The 25486-nt window shown below is 43.8% G+C and overlaps 2 protein-coding genes across 2 annotated transcripts; both read left to right on the top strand.

Moving 5' to 3' along the window:
• Positions 1–4: 4 nt before the first annotated feature.
• Positions 5–12136, top strand: FUT11 (fucosyltransferase 11). Its single transcript, XM_007520329.3, has 4 exons — positions 5–763; positions 851–1476; positions 9024–10165; positions 10227–12136. The coding sequence occupies exons 1-3, from the start codon at positions 56–58 to the stop codon at positions 9169–9171; spliced, it is 1482 nt and encodes a 493-aa protein (XP_007520391.1). The 5' UTR covers positions 5–55; the 3' UTR covers positions 9172–10165; positions 10227–12136.
• Positions 12137–16147: 4011 nt separating this feature from the next.
• On the top strand, positions 16148–18197 carry CHCHD1 (coiled-coil-helix-coiled-coil-helix domain containing 1). The gene is made up of 3 exons (XM_007520330.3): positions 16148–16307; positions 16436–16554; positions 17671–18197. Exons 1-3 carry the CDS (start codon positions 16163–16165, stop codon positions 17782–17784), a joined length of 378 nt encoding a protein of 125 aa, XP_007520392.2. The 5' UTR covers positions 16148–16162; the 3' UTR covers positions 17785–18197.
• Positions 18198–25486: the final 7289 nt, after the last annotated feature.

The raw sequence follows: 25486 nt of genomic DNA, 5'->3' as shown, positions 1-25486 counted from the left end.
CCACTGCAGGGCGGGCTGTGCTGCTGTCCGAGGGGCGCCGGCTGCCTGAGTGGACATGGCGGCCAGCCGCACTGGGCTTGTGCTGGCCGCTTTGGGGGTGCTGAGCGTCAGTGTAACCAGTGGCTCCCGGGCCGCAGCAGGAGCGGAGAGGGGCGGGGAGGCGGAGTGGGCGGAGCCGTGGGATGGCGCGGTTTTCCGGCCGCCGTCGGCACTGGGGGCAGTGGGGGTGGCGCGCGGTCCCGGGAGCCCTTGGTCAGGGAGGGAGGAGGCAGAGGACTTGCCGGTGCTGCTGTGGTGGAGCCCGGGGCTGTTCCCTCACTTTCCGGGCGACTCGGAGCTCATCGAATGCCCGCGCGGCGCGTGCGTGGCGTCCCGGGACCGGCGAGTGTGGGGCGACGCGCGAACGCGCGCGCTGCTCTTCTACGGCACCGACTTCCGTGCGTCCGAGGCGCCTCTGCCACGCCTGGCGCACCAGAGCTGGGCGCTCCTGCACGAGGAGTCGCCGCTTAACAACTTCTTGCTGAGCCACGACCCTGGCATCCGGCTCTTTAATCTTACCTCCACCTTCAGCCGCCACTCTGACTACCCGCTGCCGCTCCAGTGGCTGCCGGGGGTCGCTTACCTGCGCCGAGAGGCGCCTGCGCTCCAGGAGCGCGCGGAGTGGCGCCGCCGGGGGTACGCGCCGCTGCTCTACCTTCAGTCCCACTGCGACGTGCCGGCCGACCGAGACCGCTACGTCCTCGAGCTGATGCGCTACATCCCGGTGGGTGAGGGAGCGGCGGGGCGGGCGGGGCGGGTGGGCGCGGCGGAGCCCAGGACCGCTTAATGGTCTAATTTTTACCCGGTTCAGGTGGACTCCTACGGGAGATGCCTGCAGAATCGGGAGCTGCCAGCTACACGGTTGCAGGACACAACTACAGCCACCACGGAGGATCCCGAGCTCTTGTCCTTCTTGTCCCGCTATAAGTTCCATCTGGCCCTTGAAAATGCCATCTGTGACGATTACATGACAGAGAAACTGTGGCGTCCCATGCATCTGGGTGCTGTGCCAGTGTACCGTGGCTCTCCCTCTGTGAGGGACTGGATGCCCAACAACCACTCAATCATCCTCATCGATGATTTTGAGTCTCCTCAGAAACTGGCAGAATTTATTGACTTTCTGGACAAGAATGATGAGGAGTATATGAAATACTTGGCATACAAGCAACCAGGGGGCATTACCAATCAGTTCCTTCTGGATAGTCTGAAACATCGGGAGTGGGGAGTGAATGATCCCTTACTGCCTAACTACCTCAACGGCTTCGAGTGTTTTGTTTGCGATCATGAATTGGCTCGTCTGGACACCGAGAAAGCCCATGCAGCGTCTCCGGGGGACGTCCCTGCCCCGGAGCCTCACATTGCCCAGCCTTCACACATGGACTGCCCAGTGCCCACACCTGGCTTTGGCAGTGTGGAAGAGATTCCTGATAATGACAGGTAAGAGTAGCTCGGATCCCCTAGGACCATAAAATTAAATCAGTTACTTTTGTACTGTAGCAAAGTATTGAGGAAATGGTATATAATAAGTTGATGACATGAATTTATTCTGCCTTTCTGGTGCCAAGAGCAGTGACAGGTATAGGACAGACTAAAAAAAAAAAAAAAAAACACACACAAAAACTAAATTTGAAAAGACAATTCAAGGTATCATCTTATGAAAGCCTGCTAGTATTAGCAGTACTTAAAAAAAAGATTTCAAAAAAAAAAAAAGATTTCGAGCAGAGGACCTGTTCAGGCAATAATGAGAGAGGGAGGGGGAACCAGGTAGTTAAGCTGGCTTCAGGATGTACATAGTCTGAATACTGGAGTCAGGAGTTAGACTGTGCTGAAAATCAGTGCAGCTATTTACTAAGCATAAATGGGGATGATGATGGGAATATTTTGAGGGAGGTTTATCTGCAGTAGTTATGAGATGGAATTGCCAACAATTCAGTTTTTACTAGGAGTTTTGGTAGTTTGTAGTTCAAAGTTTGAAAAAAATCAATGTGTTTAAGAGTGTGTTAGAGTATGATTACTTAGAATATGCTGACTTGAAGTGTGTTTAAGATTAAGGATGTTTACAAGATGATTAAGATATTTGCCAAGGTTATCTAAAATATAATTACTTAAAGTGTGCTTATAAAATGTTTGATAGGAATATAGTCCTAAAATGAAATATGCTGTGAAGTGTGGACCCCAAAGATAAGAAGTTGGTGCTGTTACCCGGGTTACCAGGAAAGTACCCAAAGCTATACTACTAATCACACATGCACACCTGCTTCTGTATCCTTAGCTTGCTTCAGCACCCTGCCTAAGAGTATACAATCAGAGTCCCTAGTCTTTATAGGTGCTCAGCATTTCCAGGGTGACCTGGGTTCTCGACCCTAATCCTAACCCTAATCCCAAACGGCTCCTGTTAGGCTCCTGTTACCTTCACCAGCATCAGCCTCAGTCTCTTGTGGTATCCAGCAGAGTCACCTCAGAACCAGGCAGGTTCCAACCAAGGCCCTTTTCAGGGCCATTCCCAGAGCTGTAGCAAGGGCTCTTTTCAGGGCCCCTTCAAGAGCTGTTTCCTTAACAGTTATGATTTACACCTGTTAACCTAGTATAAAAGTACTAATAGTACAATCTTTCACTTTTTTCAATTTAAAATAAATTTTAACTTTTAATTTTATAGGACAGAGAGAAGTTGATGAGGGACGGTGCATAGTGAAAGAAGATAAACACATGTAGTCCTACTTCACCACTTGCAAAGCTTTCCACTACCAGGGGCCTGAACCAGGGGCCTTGGAGCATGGTGACGTGCACTTAGCCAGCTGGGCCACCACCTGGCCCCTTTTCTTTCAGTCTTTTTTTTTTTTTGAAATATTTCCTTTTTGTTGCCCTTGTTTTTATTGTTGTAGTTATCATTGCTATCATTGTTGTTGGATAGGACAGAGAGAAATGGAGAGAGGAGGGGAAGACAGAGAGGGGAGAGAAAGATAGACACCTGCAGACCTGCTTCACCACCTGTGAAGCGACTCCCCTGCAGGTGGGGAGCCAGGGGCTTGAACTGGGATACTTGGGCCGGTCCTTGCACTTAACCTGCTGTGCTACCGCCCAACTCCCTTCTTTCACTCTTAAAAGTATTCTTTTAACATTCACTTTAGAAAGTTCATGATTGCTTTCTAGCTTTTGGCTCAGAAAGACCAAGGTACAACTTCTTCCTTTCTTCCTCTCTCTCTCTCTTTTTTTTATTTTTTTATATTTATTTATTTATTTTCCCTTTTGTTGCCCTTATTTTTTTTTAATTGTTGTTGTAGTTATTAATGTCATCATTGTTAGGACAGAGAGAAATGGAGAGAGGAAGGAAAGACAGAGAGGGAGCAGCTGGGGAGCCGGGGCTCGAACCGGGATCCTTATGCGGGTTCTTGTGCTTTGCGCTGCATGCGCTTAACCCACTGCTACCGCCCGACTCCCTCTTCCTCTCTTTCTTTCTTTCTTTCTTTCACCAGAGCACTGCTCAAATCTGGTTTATGGGGGAGGGGGGAGTGATTGAACCTGACACTTTGGAGCCTCAGGGATGACAATCTCTTTTGCATAATCATTATGCTATGTACCCCCACCCTTGTGCAACTTTCTTTTTTGTTTTTAATTTTTTAATATTTATTTATTTTCCCTTTTGCCCTTGGTTTTATTATTATTATTGTAGTAATTGATGTCATTGTTGTTATATAGGACAGAGAGGAATGGAGAGAGGAGGGGAAGACAGAGAGGGAGAGAAAGATAGACACCTGCAGACCTGCTTCACCACCTGTGAAGCAACTCTCCTGCAGGTGGGGAGCCAGGGCTCAAACCAGGATCTTTCCACTGGTCCTTGCACTTTGCGCCACGTGCGCTTAATCTACTGCGCTACCACCGACTCCCCCTTGTGCAACTTTCTTTGGTAGCCCTGAATCCAGGTTTATTCAGTACCAACCACCTCTACCATGCCACTGAAGTTCAACACCAGTGAGAACAAAGTCATACCTGACAGGTGGCAAAGTCTGGAGTATCTGCCTTGGTCCTCAAGGTTGGCCTTCTCCAGAGCCAGGCAGTAGTGCACTGGATTAAGCACACATGGCAGGAAGCTCACAGATCAGCTTAAGGATCCTCACCTGCAGGGGAGTCGCTTCACAAGCACTGAAGCAGGTCTGCAGGTGTCTGTCTTTCTCTCCCCCTCTCTGTCTTCCCCTCCTCTCTGTATTTCTCTCTGTCCTATACAACAACAGCAGTAATAACAACAATAAGGGCAACAAAAAAATGGGGGAATATGGCCTCCAGGAGCAGTGGATTCATACAGTAGGCACTGAGCCCCAGCAATAACCCTGGAGACAAAAAAAAAAAAAAAAAAGGCTGTCTCAGTCTCTCAAAATAAATTGGTGATGACATTGCTAAGGGAACTGGTGAATGGACGTATCTGCGGATTACAGTGAAACTGACCAGACGGGCCCAGATTGAGGTGATATTTTCTGCCTCTCCCCTCATTATTAAAGCCCTCAAGGGACCACAAAAAAAACAGAAAGAAGATAAAAATATTTAGCATAATAAAAGTTATTTACTTACTTATTTTTATCAGAGCACTGCTCAGCTCTGACTTATGGTAGTACAAGGCATTGAACATGAAACCTGGGAGTCTCAGGCCCGAGAGTCAGTTAGCATAACCATTATCCTATCTCCTCCACCCAGAAACATCACTTTTGAGGAAATTGTCGGCATTGCCTGACAAATGAGGCCAGTTTCTAGCGAGAGAACTCTCTGGGACTACTAAAGAGATCCTGAGGACTGCTCAGTCTGTGGGTTTTAATGTTAATGGCTACCACACTCTCATGATATTATAGAAAACATCAATAGTGGTGCTGTGGGATCCCCAACTAGTTAAAAATTACAAAGCAGGAGTCGGGCGGTAGCGCAGCAGGTTAAGCCCACGTGGCACAAAGCAAAAGAACTGGTGACGTAAAGTTACAGTTTGAGTCCCTGCCTCCCCACCTGCAGGGGAGTCACTTCACAAGTGGTAAAGCAGGTCTGCAGGTGTCTATCCCCTCCTCTCTCCATTTCTCTCTGTCCTATCCAACAACGACGACATCAACAACAATAATAATAATTACAACAGTAAAACAACAAGGGCAACAAAAAGGAATAAATACGTATTTAAAAAATAACAAAGCAAGATGTTTCAATAAAGGTTTATTTGATAGTGTAAAAACCGAAGAAACGGGAGATAGCATAATGGTTATGCAAACAGATTCTCATGCCTGAGGCTTCAGAGTCCCAGGTTCAATCCCCCGTACCACCATAAGCCAGAGCTGAGCAGTGCTTTGGTGTTTCTTTCTCTCTCCCTCTGCATCTCTCTCAAAAATAAAATAAATAAAATGTTTTTAAAAATGAAGAAACATTAAACAGTTCACCATAGGCAGCTGGGAAAATAATTCAACTGGTTGAATATCATTTTCTTTTCTTTTCTTTTTTTTTTTCCCTCCAGGGTTATTGCTGGGCTCGGTGCCTGCACCATAAATCCACCGCTCCTAGAGGCCATTTTTCCCCCTTTTCGTTGCCCTTGTTGTTGTAGCCTCGTTGTGGTTATTATTATTGCCATTGTTGATGTTGTTCATTGTTGTATAGGACAGAGAGAAATGCAGAGAGGAGGGGAAGACAGAGGGGGAGAGAAAGACAGACACCTGCATACCTGCTTCACTGCCTGTGAAGCGACTCCACTGCAGGTGGGGAGCCGGGGGCTCGAACCGGGATCCTTACGCCGGTCCCTGTGCTTTGCGCCACATGCGCTTAACCTACTGCGCCACCGACCCCCTGAATATCATTTTCTTGCTTGATGTTCCTGGTTCAATCTGTAGTGGTGTTCAGGTTTACCTCATGTGAAACTCTCTTAAGTAATGATTTATTATTTATTTATTTATTTATTTATTTATTTAGTTTTTAACCAGCGCACTGCTCAGCTCTGGCTTATGGTGCAGGGGATTGAACCTGGGACTATAGAGTGTGGCCGGGTCCCCATTTCCTTAGCATAACTGACTCCATCTTGACCTGAACCTGTGCAGCTGCTTTACTTGCCAACAAGAAGTAGATCTTAATGTTCTGAAATTATTAATTGTTGATTGTTTCCATAACAGTTGTCCTGACTGCAGTAACAGACTGCCTTAACCACTGCATTTTGGTTTCTGTAACCTAGCTTGCTTCCTGCACCTACCCCTGTAAATGGTTGTGTTACACTGAACTCGGGACTGCACTCTGAGCAGTGCTTTTAGCTGTTGAGTGTAGTCACCAGCCAGCTTAATAAAGACTGTCTAATTTGACTGAACTGGTCTTGGGTGGTCTCTGATGCTTACCCCACAACACTTGGGGGCTCGTCCAGGATCCGGTCAGAGACTCCCAGACCGAGCCTTGACTGTTTCTAGATTGGTGGTTGCTGAGTCAGGAGTCTCCTAGGGGCCGGCCACCTAGAATATATTCCTCAGTCCCAGGAGGACCCCCTTGCCTTGACTCCCACTGGCCAACGCACTAAATTCAACCTGCAGAGAGTCACCTGTTTTCTGGACCTCCGGAAGTAAGTCTGACTGAAATCTGGGTGCCATCTGTATCTGGGGACTGAAGGGAAAGAAAGCTGGACACAGTGCTAATTCCCAAGTCCAGGACTCTGATAAGACGTCACAGAGTCCTTCTGGTTTGTAGCCACCTGTCTCTATTTTCTGTGTATTGCCAGCTGTCTGTCTTGTCATTTTCTTTCTGTCACTTTTCTCTGTTCCTGGTCTAACTAACCTAATATTATGGGCCTTAGGAAGCAATGTGCCTATTACAAAGAAAAGAGGCACTGGAAAAATGAGTGCCCATTGTAATCAAAAGAAATTCAAAAGAGGGCATGGTATAAGCCCAGGAATGCTAGCTCAGCCAAGAATTTAAATTGAAAGAAACGGTTTTAACTTCTGTTGTGTTTGAGTGATTGTGAGTAAATGAAAAATGTTTAAAATAAAAAAAAAAGTTTAAAATCCTACTTTTATTGTATGCTAAGATTAAGCTGGTCCTTGTGCTTTGTGCCATGTGCGCTTAACACACCGCCCCCCTTAATTTTTATTTTTAAAGATTTTATTTATTGATGAGAGATAGAACCAGAACATTACTCTGGCATTTGTGGTACTGACGATTGAACTTGGGACCTCGTGTTCCCAAGTCTAGCACTTTTATCCACTGTGCCACTTCCCAGGCCATAAAATTATTTCTTTTACCAGAGCACTGATCTGCTCTAGCATATGGTGGTATTGGGGATTCAACCTTGGACCTTGGTCCTTAAGCATAAAAGCCAACGTTCTTCCTTTTTTTTTTTTTTTAACCAGAGCACTGCTCAGCTTTGGCTTACGGTATTGAGGATTTCACCCGAAACCTCAGAGCTTCAGACAGAAAAAAAAATTTTTTTTCATAATCATTATGCTATTTCCCCAGTCCAGACATGAAAGTTTTGTTTTGTTTTTTGCATAACTATTAAGCTGTCTTCCTAGCCCAAAATAAGTATTTTTAAAAGTTCATAGAATAGAAGGAATGTTTCAAAAAACATTGTCAGTGGTGGGCAGTGTAGATTGAAAGGGAAAGGAAGAGTCTACTATAGTAGATGCAGATGGTAGCATTGGGAAACAAGGTTAGCCTGGAAAGTGGGAAAATGTTGCTGTCACTTGCACCAAACTAGACCTACTGGGAATAGGTGTTCAGTTACTAAACTTGGGAGAGGCTGCCTGACCTGTAGAGACCACTGTAACTAGGTGGCCGCAGAGGACTACTTTAATATAGTGGACATAATCTGGTCCTAAAATTATAGTCTTCTATATAATAATTTGTCTCCAGGTTGAATATATATAACTTATTAAAGGAAGAATATAAGACAATGTAGACAGTTAAAGAGGAAATATTCAAATATGCTTTATCCAGACACTAGATGCCACTGTACCTTCATTTTGATTATTGAAATAAAGATGGCTAACAGGTAGTTATCTAAGCATGTTCCCTTTCCTTCCTTGTGGAGACTACTGCAGTAAAATACAATTCAAGACAAAAACAAAAACAAAAACAAAAAACCAACCTTGTTTTCTCTTTGATAGAGACAGAAAGAAATTGAGAGGGGAGGGAGAGGTAGGGAGAGACACCTGCAGTACTGCTCTCCACTGCTTGTGAAGTTTCTCTCCTATAGATGGGGGCTGGGGGACTGAACCTAGGTCTTTGCCCCTAATGTGTGCACTTTAAAAAAAAAAAAGTTTTAAAATATTTATTTATTTTCCTTTTTGTTGCCCTTGTTTTTCATTGTTGTTATAGTAGTTATTATTGTTGTTGTTATTTATGTCATCATTGTTGGATAGGACAGCAAGAAATGGAGAAAGGAGGGGAAGACAGAGAAAGACACCTGCAGACCTGCTTCACCTTCTGTGAAGCCACCCCCCTGCAGGTGGGGAGCCAGGGCTCGAACCGGGATCCTTACACTTCACGCTAAGTGCGCGTAACCTACTGCGCTACCGCCCAACTCCCAATATTTTTTTTATATTTACTTATTTTCCCTTTTGTTGCCCTTGTTTTTTATTGTTGTAGTTATTACTGTTGTTATTGATGCCGTCATTGTTAGATAGGACAGAGAGAAATGGAGAGAAGAGGGGAAGACAGGGTGGAGAAAGAGAGACACCTGCAGACCCGTTTCACTGCCTGTGAAGCAACTCCCCTGCAGGTGGGGAGCCGGGATCCTTATGCTGGTCCTCGAGCTTCCCGTCACGTGCGCTTAACCCGCTGAGCTACCGCCCAGCTTCAAGCATGAAGTCCCAGGTTCAGTCCCTGGTATCAAATGTATCAGAGTGATGCTCTGGTTCTTTCTCTCTTGTCTCTCTCATTTTAATAAATAAAATCTTTTTTTCTTCTTTTTCGTTATCCCAATTCAGAGAAAAACAGGACAGATATTTGTGCTAAATTTTCATAATTCAACTCCTATTTTGTTGTTTCAGCTGGAAGGAGATGTGGCTGCAAGATTATTGGCAAAACCTTGACCAGGCAGAAGCTCTAACTACAATGATCCATAACAATGAGACACAGCAAAGGAAATTCTGGCATTACCTACATGAGAACTTCGTAAGACGGAATCAAAATCTCTAGTTAGCCTCTGAGAGACTAAGGAGATGAGGGGTCATCTGCTGCACAAACCTCTAGTGAACACTGTCTTATGAATATAAGGAACTCTTATATTAACTGATACTGTATTTTCATGACATAACCAGAATGATATACTCTAATATAGTAATTAATATGTGCCATATCAGTTTAACAATTTTTTTATTCTATTTTAGGTTTGAGATGGGATACCAAGGCTGGAAATGATGGTAGAAAAATCATGTATATAATTTTTTTTAAAACTCTGCTTTATGGTGGTGCTGGGGATTGGTCCTGGGATTTGTTATGTCTCAGGCATGAAGGTCTTTTAGCATAACCTGTAGGTCTTTTTGCATAACCATTATTTTATCTCCTCCATCCATATACAATTTTTAAATGTGAAAATAAGTCAATGTGAATCAAAGTACAGGCTTTAAATTTTTATTTAATGAAAGATATAAAGAGAGGGAGGAGAAAAAGGCCAGAGCACCACTCAATTTCGGTATATGGTGGTGCCAAGGATTGAGCCTTGGTCCTCTGGGGCCTCAGGTGTCAAAGTCTGGTGCACAAACCACTATGATCTTGCCTCAGACAAAGTGCATTATTTTCTTATAACTACTCATTTCTGTATGTCTTTCCTCGACATATCACTTTTATATGTTCCATATTATCCAAAGAATCTGGATAAATTATAGTAGAAAAAAAGCTGTTTAAGTAGGTTTAGAAATTATTTTATCTTCTATAGCACTTTCACTTTAAGTGAGATGAGTATTATTTTGACTGTATTCTATTACTTATATGATCCTTCTTCAAAACTTTATAATACTTAACTGAGACTACATTTTGATGGAACCACCCAAGGTCCTAAGCGTAAGGGTTTGAAGAGTAAGTCAGGAGATTTAAACCAACATAATTGACTAACTAAATAAAAAGTCGCTAATCAAGTTTGGGATGCAGACAAACTCTTCTATTGCTGTGATTTGAACATACAGTTTAATGGGTCTGACGCTGTTGTCTGGCTACAGAAGAAGGGCAAACGCTAGAAGAAGAAGAATGGACAGGGAAGCCTTTTTTTTTTCTTTTTTTCCCTAGGGTCAGTGGAACAAAAAAAATCCTTGAACCTCAGAGCTACTTGGTAGTGATGCTGTATTAATGAACTATCACTTAACAAGTTTCATAACATGTCAATATATCTGTTTTAAATATGTCTGCACACATGTATATGTAGAACTAACATCCCATTCTTAATATTGTGACTATTAGTAAGACCAAGGAGTTCACTGCTAGGATAGTTCATTGTTGGGTTTTTTTTTTGTTATTTTTTTTCCCATTTTATTCTTTGTTTTTGGTGTGAGAACCACCCAGTTCTGGCTATTGGTGGTTCCAAGGATTAAACCTTGGACTTCTTGCATTAAGTCCTGTGTGTCCTGCCTACCACTGTGCTCTCTTTCCAGCCTTCCACTTTATTCTTTAATTAAAAAAATAATAATACTTTATAAGATCATGGAAAGAGTGAAATATATACTTTCAAAAATACCTGTTAAAATTTGAAATTGGTGGTCTGAGAGGTAGCATGAGATCCTGAGTTCAATCCCTGGAGCACATATACCAGAGTGATATCTGATTCTTTCTCTCCCTCTCTCTCTCTCTTTCTCTCTCTCTCCTTCTGTCTTCACGAATAAATAAAATCTTTAAAAAATAAAATAAATTCAAATTGTGGGGGCCTGGTTGGTAGCACAGCGGGTTAAGCGTACATGGCACGAAGCACAAGGACCAGCCTAAGGATCCTGGTTCGAGCCCCCGGCTCCCCACCTGCAGAGGAGTCGCTTCACAAGCAGTGAAGCAGGTCTGCAGGTGTCTGTCTTTCCTCCTCTCTGTCTTCTCCTCTCCCGATTATTCTCTGTCCTATCCAACAACGACAGCCATAACAATGATAAACAACAAGGGCAACAAAAGGGAAAAAATAATCTCTAGGAGCAGTGGATTTGTAGGGCAGGCACCGAGCCCCCTGGAGGCAAAAAAAAAAAAAGAAAAGAAAGAAAGAAATTGTGCAAGAAGTTAATACTCAAGCTTGCGGTCTTTAAATATAGGTGCTGCCGATTTATAGTGAAAAATACATATTAGCCAAGTGCAAACTACGGTTAGGAATCATTGCATTATGTGCAATAAAAAGGGTAAGTAATGGTTATGGAAATACAAAAACATCACCCTACCCTCTCCTAATTACATGAGCCCACAAAGACATTTCTTTTTCTTTTTCTTCTTTTTTTAAAATTTTGCCTCCAGGGTTATTTCTGGGGCTCATTGCCTCTACTATGAATCTACTGCTCCTGTGGCTATTTTTTCAAGTTTTTGGACAGGATAGAGAGAAATTGAAAGAGATGGGGAAGATAGGGAGAGAAAGAAAGACAACTGCAGACCTGCTTCACTGCTTGTGAAGCACCTTCCCCCCCCCCCCGTAAGTGGGGAGCTGGGGGCTTGAACCAGGATCCTTGTGTGGGTCCTTATGCTTTGTACTACGTGTGCCACTGCCCAGCCCCCAACAGACATTTCCTAAGCACTTTTATGTACAAAAGTAGGCCAGTTTATGAGTTAGGCTGGATTCATGCCTGCTTTGTGGTCAAATGCTTCACAGACCTCCTTTTTTTTTTATCACCATCTAAGTATTTATAAAAGAGCAGGGTAAACCTGGTGCTACATTTTTACAAGGGAAAGCAGAACAAGGAATTGTTGTATGATACTAAAGATCTTATTTTATGGAGAAAGTAAGTATGTGAAGATTTTTATAGTTGAGGCCCAGTCTGCTTTGTATAAACAAAAGGCTTTGGGTTATTGGTAGAAGTGCCTGATAGTAATCGATTTGTGTTGCTGGAGAGGTCAAACATTAGGTTGATGCTTTTTCTTACAAATACTGCTATTTTCTATGATCTCAGGTTTCATTTTGTATAATAAACGGCTTCTTTATAAACACTGCCTTCTACTAGTTGTATTTCTGGGGTGAGCATGCTAGAGTTTAGACTTGCAAAAAAAATGTTCATTTAACAAGTATGTACTAGCACTACTTTTCTTTTACATTTTTTATTTTATTTTTTGCTTCCATGGTTACCACTGGGGCTTGGTTCCTACACTATGAATCCACTGCTTCTGTGGTGTTGGTCTGCTTCTAAGACCCCTTCTGTTCTGATCATCCCGTTAGATTCGCTTGCATTGCTTAATGCTGTGGTCTGTTTACATAATCGCTGCTTTACTTGAGACCCGCCCTGCTTACAGGGCATTGGTTTAATCCCCTCTGTTTAAATGGAAGCTTGATACTTCTACGCAAGTGCTCTTTTTCCTTCTCCCCACCCCCTATCCTATGTACTTCCTCTTCCTACGTGACACTTCCGCCTCAGGAGATTTAAAGGACAGGGTTTTCTAATGAATGGAGATTAGATTGATTGCACTGCATTCCCACTCATCAATAAAGATTGAACTGCATTCCCAGCTCAGCCTGAGTCCCTGGTCGCCTGTCTCCTGGCTGTCTCCCACCCACAAAGCTACCCCGGCATTGTGACCTTTTTTTTTTTCGTTTTATTGGAAGGACAGAGAGAAATTGACAGGGATGGGGAAGATAGAGAGTGGGGGGAGAAAGACACCTGCTTCACCGTTTGTGAAGCGACCCTCCCTGCAGGTGGGGAAATAGGGGTTCAACGAAGATCCATGCTCAGGTCCTTGCGCTTGGTACTATATGTGCTTAAACCAGTGTCACCACCTGACACCCCTCCCCCCAAAAAAAAGGATATCATTAAGTGAGCCTGTGTCTTGCCCTTATCCAACTTTTGTAGTACTTTATCTGAGTTTAGACTTTCTCCCAATTGTTAAAGAATTGAGTGTCATTTATTGTATCCAAACCGGTATAAGATTTATGGGGTCTGGCCTCAAATAAAGGAGGAAATACACCTAGGATTTTAGTAGGGTCTAAGTTAATCTTAAATTTTACTGCATTTACTTGTTTGATTTTTTTTTTTTTTTCTTACCAGCACTGCTTAACTCTGGTTTATGGTGGAGCTGGGGATTGAACCTGGAACTTTGAAGCCTCAAACTCTAGAGTCTCTTTGCATAACCATTATGCTATCTCCCCCACTCTATTATTATTATTTTGCCTCCAGGGTTATTGCTGGGGCAGGTGGTGCCTGCACCACAAATCCACTTCTGGAGGCCGTTTTTCCCCCTTTTATTGCCCTTGTTGTTGTAGCCTTATTGTGGTTTCTTGTCCCAGCGTCCAGCATGGAGTAAAGTCAAACGATAAACCTGAGAGGAGGAATGAGGGCTAATTGGGGTAGGGAGGACCAGTGCCAAAGACACGGTAACTTTATTTCTGAGTCTCTAAGATATATACAGAAGGCAAGCAGTTCTACACACAAGATTACACAAGGTATCATGATTTACTGGCAGTTACTTAAAGATCAAACGATTACTGTAAAGATCAATTGGTTATTGTAAAGATCAAGTGGTTACTGGCATTTGCTTACTTTCACACACTATTCTATGATTATTCGGCAGCCGACTATTGTATTCCAAGACTTGTTTGTCCTGCCAAGATCAGCAGAGCACAAACGGGAGAAGCAGGGGTCCAGTCAGAGGCCATGGTTTTCTTTATCCATGTTTTCCTCTCGGCAGCCTCATTTACAGAGGGCCTGGTAGAGGCTCGCCTTCTGGGGGTCCCCTACAGTGGTTATTATTGTTATTGTTGATGTTGTTTGTTGTTGGATAGGGCAGAGAGAAATGGAGAGAGGAGGGGAAGAGAAAAACACCTGCAGACCTGCTTCACCACTTGTGAAGCGACCCCCCCTCGCAAGTGGGGGCCCTGGGGGCTTGAACAGGGATCCTTACACCAGTCCTGGAGTTTTGCGCCATGTGTGCTTAATCCACTGCGCTGCCACCCGACTCCCTATTATTATTATTATTATTTTTAAAGATTTTATTATTTACTAATGAGAAAGATAGGAGGAGGGAGAGAAAGAACCAGACATTACTCTGGTGTACCGGGGATTGAACTTAGGACCTCATGCTTGAGAGTCTGATGCTTTATCCACTGCACCACCTCCCGGACCACCTTATTATTATTATTATTACTAATATTTATTTATTCCCTTTTGTTGCCCTAGTTGTTTTATTGTTGTAGTCCTATTCCTATTTTTAACCAGCACCACTTAGCTCTGGCTTATGGTGGAGCTGGGGATTATACCTGGGACCTTTGGTGCCTCTGGCACGTGAGATAACATAACCATTATGCTATCTCTTTCACCCTCTTGAAGGTTTATTAAAATATATCAGAGACCTGCCAGTGAGCAAGGACCTGGTTAGAGCCTCCGGCTCCCCACCTGCAGGGGGGACGCTTCACTAGTAGTGGTGAAGCAGGTCTGCAGTTGCCTCTTTTTCTCTCCTCCTCTCTCAATGTCTCTCTGTCCAATCAAAGGGGAAGAAAAAAAAAGGGAAAAAAATGTCCGCTGGGAGCAGTGGATTCCTAGTGTCAGCACCAAGCCCCAGCGATAACCCGGTGAGAAAAAAAAAAATCTGAGGGGGCCAAGCGGTAGCAGCAAGGACCGGCTTAAGGATCCCGGTTCCAGCCCCAGGCTCCCCACCTGCAGGGTAGTCGCTTCACAGGCAGTGAAGCAGGTCTGCAGGTGTATCTTTCCCCTCTCTGTCTTCCCCCCTTCATTTCTCTCTGTCCAGCCCAACAACAGTGACAACAATAATAGTAACAACACCGATAAACAACAAGGGCAACAAAAGGGAAAAGATGGCCTCCAGAAGCAGTGGATTCGTAGTGCAGGTACCGAGCCCCAGCAATAACCCTGGAGGCAAGAAAAAAAAAATCTGAACCTTATATCTGAAGTGCTCAGCTCTGCTTATGGTGGTGCAGGAAATTGTAAGGAGATGCTGGAGCCTCAGGCATGAGAGTCTGCATAACCATCATGCTATCTATCCCAGCCCTCCCCACTTTTTTTTAAATTTAAATTTATTTATTTGTTACTGGATAGAGACAGAAATTGAGAGAGATGGGGGGAGATAGAGAGGAAGAGAGACAGACTCCTGCAGACCTCCTTCACCTCCCGTGAAGTGACTCCCCTACAGGTGGGGAGCCGGGGGCTCGAACCGGGATCCTTATGCTGGTCTTGCACTTTGTGCCACCTGTGCTTAACCCGCTGCGCTACCACCCGGCTCCCCGTCCTTTTTTTTTTTTTTAAATTTTTTTTTATTACTGGCTGCATCCTCTGTCCTTGTCTGTATTTTTTTGTTTATTTCTTTATTGGGGAATTAATGTTTTACATTCAACAGTAAATACAATAGTTTGTACATGCATAACATTCCCCAGTTTCCCATTTAACAATACAACCCCCACTATGTCATTTATCATCCTTCATTTTTTTTTTTTTTGCCTCCAGGTTTATCTCTGGGGCTCAGTGCCTTCACTACGAATCCACTGCTTCCGGAGGCTATTTTCCCCCTTTTGTTGCCCTTGTTCACTGTTGCTGTTATTATTATTGTCATTGCTGTCGTTGTTGCTGAATAGGACAGAGAAATAGAGGACGGGAAGACTGAGACGGGGAGAGAAAGACACCTGCAGATGTGCTTCACCACCTGTGAAGCGACCCCCTGTAGGTGGGGAGCCGGGGGCTATGTGCGCTTAACGCGCAGCGCTACCGCTCGACCCCCCGTCCATCTAATTCAGCAAGCCAACAGAAGAAACCAAGATCCATTTTTTTTTTCCAAGATCCATTTATTGAAGCCCTTTTTTGGGCGTTCTAGGCTTGAAATCCAGAAACGAGTGACTCTGGTGGTCGTGCCAGCACTGAAGATTCTCCCAATTTGCACACGGGCTTGGACTCGCCAGTGTCCCAGAGTCGGCTAATTCAGGGCAAGAAGAAACCTGAGCGCAAGCGCGAACCGTCACAACTGTGCTGCGCCTCTTTGAGCTCGTAGAGGTCACGTAGGGTCACGTACGGCGCGATGCATGTTGGGAGTTCGGCGCGCAATGGCGGTTCCCAACCTGCGGGGCCGGCTAGCGCGGCTTGGAAACTCACAGAAGCCTGTACTGAAACCCAGCAGACCCCTCATTCTAGCTAACCGAGTGGGAGAACGGCGCCGGGAGAGAGGCGGTGAGTAGTCGGGCCAGGCAGACCCCAGAGCGAAAACCGTAGGGGTGCAGTGGTTGGTTGGGAGAGAGGGCTGGAAGGTGAGGAAGGGCGTCTCTGATCGAGGGATTTGCCTGTTTTGCCCCCTCTAGAGGCAACGTGTGTCATGGAGATGTCATTGATGATGGCTTGCTGGAAGCAAAATGAATTCCACGATGAAGCGTGCGGAAAAGAAATCAAGAACTTCTTCGATTGTGCTTCAAAGGCTGAGGTGACAGGCTTCTGGGGCTCCCTCGTGGGGGATGGGGGTGGAAGAATAAAAGTAATGGTTCTTTCTGCCTTTTGATGGAGTAGGGGGGAGAGAAAACACAAACTTGTTCTGAAAGAGAGGAGTTACAGGTGCTTCAACCTACTTCACCAGCGGCAAAAATGGGATAGGTTATGGCTGTGAAGACATGACCTTGAATGATGCACTCACTGCATTAACTTTAGCAACTGTAAAATGAAGTTAATACGCACCTTAAAGAATTTGGGGGGGAGTCCGGCGGTGGCGCAGCGGGTTAAGCGCAAGTGGCGCAAAGCGCAAGGATTGGCCGAAGGATCCCGGTTCGAGCCCCCGGCTCCCCACCTGCAGGGGAGTCGCTTCACAGGCGGTGAAGCAGGTCTGCAGGTGTCTTTCTCTCTCCGTCTTTCCCTCCTCTCTCAATTTCTCTCTGTCCTATCCAACAACGACGACATCAGTAACAACAATTAAAAAAAAGGGCAACAACAGGGGATATAATAAATATAAAAAAAAGAATCTTGGGAATGTGGAATGAGGAAATAAGAAGGATGACCACTTTACAAAATTTAAATCACTTGTCATATAGATATTATCTACAGTAGAACTAAAGATTATGAAGGAGAAGTTATTTATTTTGCCTCCAGGGTTATTGCTGGGGCTTGGTGCCTGCACTACGAACCCACTGCTCCTGGAAGCCATTTTTTTCCCCCTTTGTTGCCCTTGTTGTTTATCGGTGCTGTTATTATTGTTGTAATTGTTGTTGGATAGGACAGAGAGAAATGGAGAGAGGAGAGGAAGAGAAAGACAGACAGACACCTGCAGACCTGCTTCACCGCCTGTGAAGCGACTCCCGCTTAGCCGGCTGTGCTACCACCCGGCCCCCAGTACAAGTGATTTTGTTTTTGACCTTAGTAGTTTCATTGCTCTCTGACACGGTAGCTTCAGACCATAGTTATCTGTAGGCCCCAATCTCTTTTAGTTGAAAGATGACTGGACAGATTAACAGATTTCTTCAGACTAATTTATATTTTAGTGTGTGGGTGAGCATTCTGAGAATTTTTTGGGTCAGGGCAATATTTGGAATATCATTTTTTTTGTTTTCAGGCATCCCGAAAAATGAAATCAACACAGGAGATCATGGGAGAGCTTGGGAGTTTACACCCCAAGAAGTTGAATAAATTATTACAGAGGTTTCCTAGTAAATCTTATGTCCTCTGAAAATGGAGAAATACTGTCACTGACTGGACTGTATTTTCTGAAAGCTATGAAAAAGCTGTTTTTAAAGATAGTTGCACTGGCATCTTTTTGAAGGACAAAAGTAGGCAAGACCTTTTTTCCACTTTGTAATCATGGTCTGCGAATTAACCATCTTGAATGAAATACTATGAAGAGAATTTGACCTTTTGTTGCTGAGTTATATACTCCCTTCATACTTGAACCATATATCTTCCTCTAGATTCTGGAAGTTCTTTGCTCCCTGATTTGCTCTAGGAACCAGATAAAAAACCTTTGTGGCACAGTGGATAAAGTATTGGACTTGCAAACATGAGTTCTCTGGAATACAGTGTGCCAGAGTGATTCTGTGGTTCTCTCTTAAAATAAAATAAAAATTATAAAAAGAAAAACACCAACCCTTTGTCTTATTCTGCATTTGAAGACCTTCATATCATTTAGTGTCATTGCCTTTGTGTGTAGTAGAGAAGATTGAGGTTTGCATGCAGGTTTTTTTTTTTATCATAGATAAGTATTAAGTAGTAACCTATTTTGTGCATAGATCCTGAAAGGTACTTAAATAATCAAGCGCAGGGGGCCAGGTAGGGGCACACCAGATTAAGTGCACACAGTACGAAGCCTAAGGACCAGCACAAGGATCCTGGGTTGACCCCCAACTCCCTACCTACAGGAGGGTAGTTTCACAAGTGCTGAAGCAGGTCTGTAGGTGTCTTATCTCTCCCTCTCTATATCTTCCCCTCCCCTCTCAATTTTTCTCTGTCCTATCAAAAAAAAAAAAAAAAATTGAAAAACATAGCCACAGGAGCAGTGGATTTGTAGTCCAGGCACCAAGCCCCAGTGATAACCCTGGAGGCAAATAATAATAACAATCAAGTTCACATACAGGTAAACCAAGAGTATTACAGACATTTGGTGAATGTAATTAAATTTTTGTTTTTAAGCTGGAGATTCAGCGCAGTAATTAGAGCACATACTTGGCCAATTTTTTTTTATATATAAATTAAGTTTTTATTTATTTATATTCCTTTTTGTTGCCCTTGTTGTTTAACATTGTTGTGGTTATTAATGCCGTTGTTGTTGGATAGGACAGAGAGAAATGGAGAGAGGAGGGGAAGACAGAGAGGAGGAGAGAAAGATAGACACCTGCAGACCTGCTTCACCGCTTGTGAAGCGACTCCGCTGCAGGTGGGGAGCCGGGGGCTCGAACTGGGATCCTTACGCAGGTCCTGGCGATTTGCGCCACGTGCGCTTAACCCGCTGCGCCACCGCCCGACTCCCAGCCAATTTTTTTAATTAAAAATGTTATTATCTTTATTGTGTATAGCTAGCCAGAAACTAAGAAGAGACACCTGCAGCACTGCCTCAGCACTCAAATACCTGTCCCTCTGCAGGTGGTGACTAGGCGCTGGAACCCAGGTTATTAAGCATTGTAACGTGTGCTCAACTAGATGGCACCACCACTTACCTTTCATTTTTTGCTCATTGACTTTATTTTTTTGGACAGAGCAGAAACAAATTGAGAGGGAAGAAGAGAAAAAGACACCTGCAGACCTTCATTCGTGAAGCGACCTTCCTGCTGGTGGGGTGTGGGGGCTTGAATCTGGATCCTTCCACATGGTGATATGTGCACTTAAATGAGGTCACCACTGCATGGCTCCCGGTCATCAACTTTTTCCAGGTAGACAGAGACGTGGTCCGGGAGGTGGCGCAGTAGATAAAGCATTGGACTGTCAACCATGAGGTTCTGAGTTCAATCCCCGGCAGCACACGTACCAGAGTGATGTCTGGTTCTTTCCTCCTATCTTTCTCATTAGTAAATAAAATAATACTTAAAAGAAAGAAAGAGGTAGAGAGAGGAAAGGGACTCTAGCACTAAAGCTTCAGTACGGTGGGGGCTGGGTTTGCCTGCTTAGGTGTTTCTATCTTATGTATTATCTGTCAGCTTCTCTTACTAAGTTATGAGTTATGTTTACAGCACTTACTTTTGTGATCCCCTGATAGTAGAAACACTTTTACTTATTTTAGATACTTTTATTTTCTGGGCTGGGTGGTGGCACACCTGCTTAAATGCATATGTCACAATGGTCAAGGACTTAGGTTTGAGCCCTGATGATGCAGTGCTTCAGGTGTCTCTGTCTCTCTTCCTTTCTGTCTCCCACTCCTCTCTCTGTATCTGACTGTCTCTATCCAATAAATAAATAAATAATAAGTATTTTAACCAGAGTACTGATCAGCTCTGGCTTATGGCGGTGCAGGGGACTGAACCTGGGCTTTGGAGCCTCAGCCATACCAGTCTCTGCAAAACCATTATGTTATCTACCTCCACCCATAATTTTTTTTAATTTAAATATCCCTATTTTGGGAGTTGGTCGGTAGCGCAGCCATTAAGCACAGGTTGCACAAAGCACAAGGACCGGCGTAAGGATCCTGGTTCAAGCCCCCCAGCTCCCCACCTCTAGGGGAGTTACTTCATAAGCGGTGAAGGAGGTCTGCAGGTGCCTATCTTTCTCTCCCACTCTCTGTCTTTCCCTCCTCTCTCCATTTCTCTCTGTCCTATCCAACAATGACAACGTCATCAACAACAAATATAACAACAATGAAAACAGCAAAGGTAACAAAAAGGGAAAATGAATAAGTAAATATTAAAAAAATTAAAATGAATATTCCTATTTTATTTACTTTAGAGAGAGATTAGTACAGACACAAACGCTACCACCCCAGCACTGCTCAGCATGATTTATGATGATGCTGGGGATTGAACCTGGTACTGCAGAGCCTACAGCATGAAACTTTTTTATTTTTTATTTATATTTTCCCTTTTGTTGCCCTTGTTTTTTTTATTGTTATAGTTATTATTGATGTCGTCTTTGTTGGATAGAACAGAGAAATGGAGAGAGGAGGGGAAGACGAGGAGAGAAAGTTAGACACCTGCAGACCTGCTTCACCACATGTGAAGCGACTCCCCCGCAGGTGGGGAGCTGGGGCTCGAACCAAGATCCTTAAGCCGGTCCTTGTGCTTTGCTACACCTGCGCTTAACCTGTGGGGGCTCAAACTGAGATCCTTGCCAATCCTTGCGCTTTGTACCATGTGGGCTTAACCAGCAGCGTTACTGCCCAACTCCCTTTTATTTTTTTAAATGTTTTTGTTTTTATTATTGAATATAGAGAGAAGTTAAGAGAGAAGGGTATAGAGAAAGGGGAAGAGACAGACACCTGCAGCCCTAGTTCACCACTCATGAAGCTCTCCCCCTTGCAGTTGGGGACCATGGGCTTGAACCTGGGTCCTTACATACTATAATATGTGCACTTAACCAGGTGCGCCACTGCCTGGCCCCCAGCAACAAAGGTTTTTACATAACCATTATGCTGCCTCCCTGGCCCTGAAAAAATTTTCCCCCTCCACCTGGGTTATCACTGGGATTTGATGCCTGCACTCAAATTCACTGTTCCTGATGACCATTTTTCTTTTTATTAATTAATTAACCAATTAGTTTATTTTTTCCCTTCCAGGATTATTGCTGGGGCTCAGTGCCCACAGTATGAATCCACTATTCCTGTGGCCTTTTTTTTTTTTTTTGGATAGGACAGACAGAAATTGAGAGGGGAGAAGGTAGAGGGGGAGAAAGATAAACACCTGTGGACCTGCTTCACTGCCTGTGAAGCAACCCCCATGCAGGTGGGGAGTTAGGTGATCAAAGCCAATCCTTGCGCTTAGCGCAATGTGTGCTTAACCCGCAGCACTACCACCCGAATCCCCCTTTTTAAAAATAAATTGGGGGGGCCAGGTGGTGGCGTACCTGGTTCAGTGCACATGTTACAATTCGCAAGGACCCGGGTTCGAGTCCCCGGTCTCTGCCTGCGGGGGAAAGCTTTGCGAGTGGTGAAGCAGTGCTGCAGATGTCTTTCTGCTTCTCTTCCTCTCTATCCCCCCCTTCTCTCTTCATTTTTGGCTGTCTCTACCCAATAAATAAAGATATTTTTAAAAATTTTGTTATCTTTATTTATTTATTGGATAGAGACAGCCAGAAATCGAGAGGGAAGGGGGTGATAGAGAAAAAGAGAGACACCTACATCCCTGCTTCACTACTTGCAAAGATTTCCCCCTGCAGGTGGGCATCAGGGCCTCGAACTCAGGTCCTTGTGCACTGTAATGTGTGTGCTTAACCAGGTGTGCCACCACCCGCCCCCCCTTTTTAATTTATTTTTATTTTCATTTTATTTGCTAAATTGAAAAGGGTGGGGGAACCAGAAACTATCAGATACTTAGAGGAAAATATTGGCAGAACTCTTTTCCGCATAAATTTTAAAGACATCTTCAATGAAACGAATCCAATTACAAAGAAGACTAAGGTGTGGTCCAGGAGGTGGTGCAGTGGATAAAGCACTGGGCTCTCAAGCATGAGGTCCTGAGTTCAATCCCTGGGAGCACATGTACTAGAGTGATGTCTGGTTCTTTCTCTCTCCTCCTATCTTTCTCATTAATAAGTAAGTAAGTAAATAAATAAATAAATAAAATATTTAAAAAAACCCAGAAGACTAAGGCAAGTATAAACCTATGGGACTACATCAAATTAAAAAGCTTCTGTACAGCAAAAGAAACCACTACCCAAACCAAGAGACCCCTCACAGAACGGGAGACAACCTTTACATGCCATACATCAGATAAGAGTTTAATAACCAACTTATATAAAGAGCTTGCCAAACTCAACAACAAGACAACAAATAACCCCATCCAAAAATGGGGGGAGGACTTGGACAGAATATTCACCACAGAAGAGATCCAAAAGGCTGAGAAACACATGAAAAAATGCTCCAAGTCTTTGATTGTCAGAGAAATGCAAATAAAGACAACAATGAGATACCACTTCACTCTTGTGAGAATGCCATACATCAGAAAAGGTAATAGCAGCAAATGCTGGAGAGGGTGTGGGGTCAAAGGAACCCTCCTACACTGCTGGTGGGAATGTCAGTTGGTCCAACCTCTGTGGAGAACAGTCTGGAGAACTCTCAGAAGGCTAGAAATGGACCTACCCTATGATCCTGTAATTCCTCTCCTGGGGGTATATCCTAAGGAACCCAACACACCCATCCAAAAAGATCTGTGTACACATATGTTCTTGGTAGCACAATTTGTAATAGCCAAAACCTGGAAGCCACCCAGGTGTCCAACAACAGATGAGTGGCTGAGCAAGTTGGTATATATACACAATAGACTACTACTCAGCTGTAAAAAATGGTGACTTCACCGTTTTCAGCCGATGTTGGATGGACCTTGAAAAATTCATGTTGCGTGAAATAAGTCAGAAACAGAAGGATGAATATGGGATGATCTCACTCTCAGGCCGAAGTTGAAAAACAAGATCAGAAAAGAAAACACAAGTAGAACCTGAACTGGAATTGGCGTATTGCACCAAAGTAAAAGACTCTGGGGTGGGTGGGTGGGGAGAATACAGGTCCATGAAGGATGATAGAGGACCTAGTGGGGGTTGTATTGTCATATGGGAAGCTGGAGAATGTTATGCATGTACAAACTATTGTATTTACTGTTGAATGTAAAACATTAATTCCCCAATAAAGAAATAATAATAAAAAAAGGGTGGGGGAGATAGAGAATCACATATAGCCCTTGTTTCGCCGCTTGTGAAGCTTTCCCCCTATAGGTGGAGACCAGGGCTAGAACTTGGATCCTTGCACATGGTAATACGTGCACTCAAAACAGGTGCAACACCACCTGACAACATAAGTCTTGTTTTTATTTTTATTTAAATTTTTAAAAAATATTTATTTATTTTCCCTTTTGTTACCCTTTTTTATTGTTGTTGTAATTGTTGTTGTTAGATAGGACAGAGAGAAATGGAGAGAGGAGGGGAAGACAGAGAAGGGGAGAGAAAGATAGACACCTGCAGACCTGCTTCACCGCCTGTGAAGCGACTCCCCTGCAGGTGGGGATCCTTACTCAGGTCATCGCGCTTGGCGCCACATGCACCTAACCCGCTCTGCTACCTCCCGACTCCTGTCTTGTTTTTATTTATTGATTTATTTTGCCAGAGCACTGCTCAGCTCTGACCTATGGTGGTGCAGGAGAATTGAAACTGGGACTTTGTAGTCTCAGACATGACAGTCTTTTAGCATAACCATTATGCTGTCTACCCCTGCCCTAAATAAGTTTTTATGTTTTTATTATTGGATAGAGACAGAAATTGAGATGGCAGTGGGAATGGGAGATAGAGGGAAAGAGACAGACACCTGCAGCCCTGCTTCATCTCTTGTGGAGACCAGGAACTTGAGCCTAGGTCCTTGCACACTGTAATATGTGCATTTAACCAGGTGCGCTACTGCCTGGCCTCCTAAATAAATCTTTTTAAAATAAAGTTCCACTGGTCCAGAATATGGTGCAATACATAAAGCATTGGACTCTAAAATATGAATTCAGTCTGTGGCAGCACATGTACCAGAGTGATACTTTAGTTCTCTTTCTCTCCTCTCTTATTGTAAGTAAAATCTTAAAGAATATAGTTCAAGTGGGGTAATAAGATAAAGGAATCTTACCTCTCTGACCTTTTCCATAGACCTTATATCCCATGAGAACACTCTTGGGCTTTGCCTAACTCTGCTAATTTGGCTAAGTATTTAGGCACTTTGAATTATTATTCTTATTTTTTAAGATTAGATTTATTAGAAAGATAGGAGAGAGAAAGAACCAGACATCACTCTGGTACATGTGCTACCAGGGATTGAACTCAGGACCTCATGCTTGAGAGTCCAGTGCCTTATCTACTGCTCCACCTCCCAGACCACCACTTTGAATTATTTTTAGGCATTATTTTACTTTTTTAACCAGAGCACTGCTCAGTGCTGGTTTATGGTGGTGCAGGGGACTGAACCTAGGACTTTGGAGCCTCAGGCTTGAGAGTCTCTTTGCATAACCATTATTCTACCTCCTTCCTTTCTTTTCCTTTCTTCCTTCCTTTCTTCCTTTCTTCCTTTCTTTTTTTCTTCCAGGGTTATCACTGGGACTCAGTGCCTGCAGTACGAATGCACTGCTCCTGGAGGCCATTTTTCCCATTTTATTGCCCTTGTTGTTACTCTTGTTGCTGTTAATGTTACTGTTTCCATTGCTGTTGTTATTGTTGGATAGGACAGAGAAATCAAAAGAGGAGAGGAAGCCAGGTGGAGAGAAAGATAGACACCTGCAGACCTGCTTCACTGCCTGTGAAGTGACCCCCCCCCCCAGGTGGGGAGCCAGAGGCTGGAACTAGGATCTTTAAGCTGGTCCTTGTACTTTGCGCCATGTGCGCTTAACCCGCTGCAGTACAGCCCCCTCTTTTTCTTTTTAATATTTATTCAATAAGAGAGAAGCAGAACATCATTCTGACATAATAAAATAATATAAAAAATATAATACCAAAGATTGAACTTGGGCGGCCCTCATGCTTCAAGTCATCATTTGCTCCATTACAACACCTGCAGGCTATCAGTTTAGGAGTTCTTTTTATTGTAAAAATGGCTTATCAGTTCCATTTATGTATAAAAAATGTGGAAGAAACCCAGCCAGTCAACGCACAACTGTTGCCACACAAAAAGGTACTTTTTATCGAACTTCCAGTCTAAGAATGTACATTTTTTTTTACCATGTCTACAGTAATTGTCTATGCTTTTCAATTGAGTTTTTTTTTTTTTAATTCCA

Source organism: Erinaceus europaeus, chromosome 1, assembly GCF_950295315.1.
Source record: "Erinaceus europaeus chromosome 1, mEriEur2.1, whole genome shotgun sequence".
Lineage (NCBI taxonomy): Eukaryota > Metazoa > Chordata > Mammalia > Eulipotyphla > Erinaceidae > Erinaceus > Erinaceus europaeus.
The sequence above is the reverse complement of the archived record's forward strand: the minus strand, read 5'-3'. Positions and strand labels throughout refer to the sequence as shown.